Source organism: Echinops telfairi, unplaced genomic scaffold (assembly GCF_000313985.2).
Source record: "Echinops telfairi isolate 266 unplaced genomic scaffold, ASM31398v2 ScPeMD7_4;HRSCAF=17, whole genome shotgun sequence".
Taxonomy (NCBI): Eukaryota; Metazoa; Chordata; class Mammalia; order Afrosoricida; family Tenrecidae; genus Echinops; species Echinops telfairi.
Genome location: NW_022103900.1, coordinates 27,579,249 through 27,586,116, shown reverse-complemented (window position 1 = coordinate 27,586,116; position 6,868 = coordinate 27,579,249). Strand labels below are relative to the sequence as shown.

The window sequence follows — 6,868 nt, the reverse complement described above, 5'->3', positions numbered from 1 at the left end:
ATGGCCGCTTGTTTGTCTTAGTGCTATTTTCATATGATGCATATTAATGGACTGGGATAGGAGAGCATTTGAAGCCACCAGGTCTCCAGGTCAGGAGGTAGGTTGGTTAATAATATAAAGTGAATTGTAGCTTGTTTTTAGGGTTGGGGTTCACATGAATTCTTGCTTTTGGTAACTCAGATGTTGGCTTGACATGACCCTCAACTTTCCAGAGAAGTGCTATGTAGTGAGCCTTGGAAGTGAAAGCAGGCTTCAATGAGGAAATCTTCCAAGTCTTAGGTGGATTTGGAAGAAAGGTATGAGTCAAAATTGAAAAGATTGTTGAGGGTCCTTTTCCCCCAGTTCTATTTGCTCCTCAGTTTTTGTAACTTCTTAAAGGTATGGAAGGTTTTTCAGGTACAGTTGCCAATGGTCACTGTGAACCTGCAGACGCTGCATCTGTGTTTGGATGGATGCTGTATCACATAGTAGGACTCATGTGCTCACCAGAAGGTGTCTGATGCTCAGGCCATTGCTTTAAAGACTTCTGGAACTTTCCTTTAAGAATTACTTTCAGGCACGATCACCTCTCTTTTTGAATGTTTACAGAAGTGGCAAATTCTGGATCATAGAAACAATCCAGAGTTTATCCCTTAGGTGAGAAGACTAGAAAAGGTGATGGGGGGAGGGGAGGGGGGAGACTGAGAGTCTATCTGAAAAGTAGATTTGAGTATTAAAAACAATCTAAATGGTTTGCAGCCATTCAAATGGAGGTTAAACATTCTAAAAGGAAATGGGAAGGACTGATTTTTTTGATTGTTAGTAAAATGCTAATGAAGGTATCTTCATCAGTCAAGCTCTGAAACAATTTGAGCACAATGAAATTGTATCTATTCACTCTCAGGGTGATTTCCTTGAAGGAGATGGGAGTTGTAGGTTCTAGAAGTTTGTAAAAATTCAAAACCACATTAGTTACATTAAAGTTACCTATGAATTCTTGGTTCCTCTTCCTTCCTACACTCACTCACTCACTCACTCACTCACTCACTCACTCACTCACTCACTCATTGTCCTGAGGGGCAATTAGAGGGATAGTGTGGTGTTTCAGAACCTGACGGAACATGCTCTCTACCCTGCTGGGTCTAAAGGCGAATGCACTGGGTTCCCATGACCACTGTGGGTCTGCTGGCATGTCAAGTAACCCCCTGGGTTCTCATGCCCACTGTGGGTCTGCTGGCATGTCAAGTAGCCCCCTGGGTTCTCATGCCCACTGTGGGTCTGCTGGCATGTCAAATAGCCTCCTGGGTTCTCATGCCCACTGTGGGTCTGCTGGCATGTCAAGTAGCCCCCGGGGAGCAGACAGTCCATGGGAAGCTGCTCCTGTTCCTTGGAGTTCTGTTTGGGAAACTCGGGTGTGGCCCATCCATTTTTGCTCCCACTTCTTTCCCAGAGCTTCTAACACCCGTGTGTCTATTTTCTGGTCTCAGGGGAAGCTGCATGACCCTCAGCTTATGGGAATCATCCCAAGAATTGCACATGACATCTTCGATCACATCTATTCAATGGATGAAAACCTGGAATTTCACATCAAGGTAAGACAGAGTCCCTATGGGAGACATGGGGCCAAGAATCACGTTTCCTAGACTTTTCTCTTTAACTTCCTGTAAAAGATGGTCTTTTAGAATTTACCTAACATCCAGTGGTAAAGAATGTGCTGTTTACTGTTTAATGACAGGCTGATTTGTAGAGATCTGAATGATTTACTGAAGTCCATGTCTTCATGTAGGCTGCTATCTTTGATAGTTACCTGAATCTTACCTTTGACCTCATAGATTTTTTTATACGGTGACAGGGATATGTCCTTGTTTGGGATAGGATAGCATTTCCCATAGTGTGTTGTGTGGAACATAGCTCTTCATTGTTTATAGGTGGGATACTGGAGAAGAAAGGTTTCCATGGCTTAATAAGTTGGGAAAGTGCATGGTTGAAGAAGAGTGAATTATGAGCCTCTTTAACGTATACTTGCGTCTCCTCCTCTTCTCTTCCTGTGTTGATTTCTGTTCTTGTTGCTGGTTTTCATTTTGATTTTTTTATTACCACACCCACTGTCCTAGCTTAAATTTGCATGGAAAGTGCGATTTCTGTTCCCTGACTACAGTTATAAAGTCACACAGGGTGCCCCTGGGGGTCTGTTTATTGGACCCCCGATGCTTGTTGGGGACAGAAAGCCACTTGTTTAAGCAAGGGGAGGAGGCTGTTCAGAGAGAGTGGGTGGGCTTTGGGGGTGGGGGGGTGGGGGAGGCCGGATAATGTGGAGAACCAGGAAATCAAATGGCTGCTTTTACTTTTCTATCTTTAAGAGTTTTTAAAACGTGAGATACGGAGTATCCAGTCCAGTGATAGTTACTTTATTGACAATGTTTTTCAGCCACAACCGCTGTCTAATCCCAGAATGTGTTCATCATCCGTAGAGAAACCCTGTACCCCCCACTCTCTGCTTCTCTGCTCTCTTGTTTTCTTTCTCTCCTTCCTCCTGTTTGAGGCAACATGGCATCTCTTGACCCAAATTCCTTTCTTTCTCCTTCCAAATGCCCCAGGGAAGGGCTTGCCGGTCCAGCCAGCAGTGTTTGCTCATCCTGACCCCTTTAGCTGTCTGGTCCCTACCTCTGTGACTCTGGAGAGGGTGCTGAGGGGAAGACAGAGTGGAGGCAGAGGATGTGGCATTGAGCAGATCTACCAAGAGCTAGCTCTTCCGGCTGGGACCTGAGTCCCTCAAGCCAAGGAAATTGAAGTTCCAGGAAGGAGAAGTAGATGGCCAACGTTTCATACTAAATTATGGGCAGAGCTGAAAATAAATCCTAGGTCATCTCAGCAGAACCCACCTGACACACCCAGGGAGTACATTTCCCATGACATTGTCGTCCTTCTCTCTGAACGTAGTTTTGATAGGTAAGGCAACCAATGTTAACACTGGTGTAAATTACATCTGGAAAAGTCTCTTCCCCTTACATTTCCCTGTGTTGGCTGAAGCCTAATTCTGCTTTTTTGCCGGGGTTCTTCTGTCTAAGGAGATAGAAGCTTGGTGCTTTGATAGGATCAGGATTTGGGGCTTAATGCATCTTTAAGGCGTTTGCATTTAAATGCTTTGAAATACTCTTAAACTACAACAGGCTCTTACATGCTAATCCTGAGTAAGACGCTAAACCAATTACTGCCCTCAGAATAGGGTCTCCTATCAGAATGTTACTGAGATTAAAAACAGCCCTAGCACAACAGGAGGAAAGCCCCCGCCTTCTAAATCGCTAGGGCTGAGTTTAAGAGTCACTCACTTCCTGGGTAATAATTCTAAGTGGGCACGTTAGCTGTTGACAACTCGGTATTTTCAAGGGAGTAGTGACAGCCTTCATCAAGACAAACAGGCTTGATTAAGGCAGAATTGAAAATCTGCCCGGCAAAATGCGTCCTCTAGAGGTGTGAGAACATTCTTTCTGAACAGGTGATTTAATACCAAACAAGGCCTATCAGTTGTTGCGGTTGCTGTTTTTCAATCTGAACTCATAAATAATTTGAAAGGACAAAACCAAAGCGAAACCCCAACCCAACAAGCAGTATCTGCTCTGTACGAGGAAGCTCTTCCATCGGAGCTCTCTGTTTCCTGTAGACAGGATCCTAATTGTCGAGTTTGTTAACCAGCTGGTTCATGATTGCTTTTGTAGATGCAATGACTTAGGTCTGCAGTCTCTGGAAACAAGCCCAAATATTTAAGAATCTCCAAGATAACAGAAACGTCTTAATGAAAATCAGACCAAGGATGAGTTGGTTGCAGGAAGATGTCTGGAATTGGACAGCAAAATCCCACAAGGGTGCAGGCACTGAGGAGAGGTTGCAGTAGGTGGCAATGTGGGTGATGAGAGGCCCCCTAACCAGTGGCTAGTTTGGTCCCCAGTTGAAGTATAGGGGCAGGATTTCACCTGAGAGAACACCTTCAGGCTTTATAATGACCCTCTTTGATTCATTTCCTTGTTGAGATTTCAGAGAAACTGAAGGCCAAGGGGAGAGGAAAATGAAGCCGGGTGGCACATGGCAGGTGGAGACCGCGTGTAGAATCCTAGCGGGGATTTTTGACTATCCCGAGCCTGTTGGCTTCATTGAACAGATGGGAAAATTGAGGCTTAAGGCCTTGGTGATATCTGAATGTTGCCCGAGATCATGGAATCTAGTTCACTGTGGCTCTCAAAGTTCCTCAGGCAAAGAGCCGCCTGGGGAATTGAAGAGTATTCCTAGGTTTCTTTCTCCAAGATGCTGATTTAGGAGGACTGCATCAAGGTTCAGGGCTCAGCAATTTAAGGGCAAATGCTATTGGTGATTCTGGGGCAAGCGGTGCTGGGGTTGATGTTTCAGATGTCCCCCCCCCCCGTCCCCCCCATCCACCAGTCTAATCATCTTTCATTAATTCAAACATTCATTTGAACTTGTTTCAAGTCCTTGGACTCCCCAGACTTGACCACCATCACCCTATCTCCCCTTCTAAGCACACGGCCCTCACCTCTCAACCCTGCCTCCTTTGTAAATGTTTGGAATGTGCCCTCCCACCTGAGCTGAGGCACCTCTTGGTGCCATGTTTGAAGTGAGTCCTACTGCCTTCTGACAGTTGCTTGCAAAGGCTGTTTCTTATTCTGCTTGTTGTCCTGCTGGCTGCTTCTTTATGGTCCAACGGGGGTCCTCTGCTAAGTGGCTTCCAAGCCCCTGGTGTAAGTGGCACCTGCACTGCTGCTCTAAGGAGTGGAGTTGGGTGGGGATGGAGAGTAAACAATGCATCAGGAGCAGGAGGACCACAGTGGTATCGGATCAGAACCTGCCCCTTAAGAGAGTCTGCGTTTACTTTTCGCCCGCTCATCTTACTCTTCTGTGCGATGCGTGAGAAAAGCGTTTAAAAGTCCTAACTGTGATATTGTAAAACTACAGTGTGACACTTGTGGGTCAAACACAATTTGTTTTTAACCAGGTTTCCTATTTTGAGATCTACTTGGACAAAATCAGGGACTTACTTGATGGTGAGTGACTTCACTGTTGGGCCTTTTTGTGGTTCTGTAACTAAATTCCCGGGAGGGTGAGGCGATGGATAGCACTTCCGCTTCAGGAATGAATGCAATGATTTATAGAGATATTCCCTTGCCTCCGGGCTATATGGTTTTACTCAGCTAAGGCTTACATTGGCAGATAATCAAGGGATCAACATTTGCGTATCTTCTGTAACCTTGTGTGTTTCCTCTAATAAAGGCCTTTAATGCCTCTTTGCTCCTTTGCATACTCTCATCATGCCTGTAGTGTCGAAGACGAACTTGGCTGTCCATGAAGATAAAAACAGAGTCCCGTATGTAAAGGTATGAGGAAGACTTGGTTGGTGATGCAATTGATTTCTTCCCACTTGCCTTCATAATTATTACATTAAATGCCCCAGAATCTTCTCTGGAAAGGGCCTAGAGCTACCCAGCCATGTTTCTTATTCATCCTGTGAAGAAAAAAGACCTTTCATCCATCCTTCCTTTAGAGAGTTTTAAGGAGGCCTTGTGGCATAATAAGTTAAGCGCTGGGCTGATAACTGAAAGGTCATTAGTTCAAACCCACCAGCCCTCTTCAGGAGAAAGATGAGGTTGTCTGTTCCCATGGAGCTTTGCAGTCTCTGGAAGCTCTATGGCAGGGGTCCTCAAACTTTAAAAACAGGGGGCCAATTCACTGTCCCTCAGACTATAGGGCTGGACTATAGTTTTTAAAAAAAACTATGAAGAAATTCCTATGCACACTGCACATATCTTATTTTGAAGTAAAAACAAAATGGGGCAAAAAACACCCAGCGGCCTGGATAAATATCCTCTGCGGGCCGCATGTGGCCCGCAGGCCGTAGTTTGAGGGCCCCTGCTACGGAGCAGTTCTGTTTTGTCCTGTAGGGCAGTGGGTTTGGGGGTTTGTGTAGTTTTAGCACAGGTGTCTGGGAACACGGGATCAGAGCTGCAGACGTGAACAAATACTTAACACTGCCATTTAAAGAGATGCGGTTAGGGGAGGTCTTTGATAACATGATGCTTAGAACTTCGAAGTGTCTAATTCCCGGTGGGGCCTAACGTGTGAAACACAGGAAGATTCAGGGCCAAGCCAAACTTTATCCGGGAATTCTTCTCTCGTGGACTTTCTTCTTTTAATTCCCTTTCCCCACTGCTGTTAAGTATGACTATACACTAAAACCAAACCCAAAACTAGGAAAAGCAGGCCTTTGTTTTTTGGTTTAGTCTTGATTTTTCTAAGACGTTTCTTAGAATGCAAGCCCTAGGCGAGGAAGGGAACTATGTCGGGGCTACCCTTCAGCCGTGCGGCTTATCTGCTCCCCTCGAAGAGCAATGGGAGACTGTTTGGCTGTTTCTAGATAATTTTGCCTTTCGCTCTCCTTAATGGTGAACCTGTCGCCTCTGTTCCAGGGATGCACCGAGCGGTTTGTGTCCAGCCCCGAAGAGGTCATGGATGTTATAGACGAAGGAAAAGCAAACCGGCACGTGGCTGTCACAAGTAAGCACAGTGGTGGTGGTCCACCCTTGTCACTTAGGACAACCGGGCGCGGCGGCGGGGATGCGGATGAAACAGTGGCTGTGAATGTGCTCCGAGAGCCGTGGCTGATGCAAATGCGAGGGGTCTGCCCAGGCGGTCCTGCGAAGCAGTGCTCTGTATCAGAGAGTACTCTGAGGGCTGCGCGGTGCGGTGAGACTCATCCGATCTGGGCGACAACCTAAACCTGAAAAATGTGGGCTCTGGAAAGTACCGTGGGCGGGTAGAAGAATGGACACACCTGTCTCGGAGGACGAGCAGCCCGAAAGCTTCTTAAGCCAGGATGGTGAGA

At 46.1% G+C, this 6,868-nt stretch overlaps 1 protein-coding gene across 1 annotated transcript in view; it reads left to right on the top strand.

The window, feature by feature from the left end:
- KIF5C (kinesin family member 5C) overlaps positions 1–6,868 on the top strand; it is a 187,093-nt gene that overhangs the window by 93,547 nt on the left and 86,678 nt on the right. Inside the window, exons 4-7 of the mRNA XM_004703832.2 lie at positions 1,467–1,571; positions 4,985–5,033; positions 5,308–5,363; positions 6,453–6,540. Coding sequence (XP_004703889.1) covers positions 1,467–1,571; positions 4,985–5,033; positions 5,308–5,363; positions 6,453–6,540 — 298 coding nt within the window. The remainder of the gene's footprint in view (positions 1–1,466; positions 1,572–4,984; positions 5,034–5,307; positions 5,364–6,452; positions 6,541–6,868) is intronic.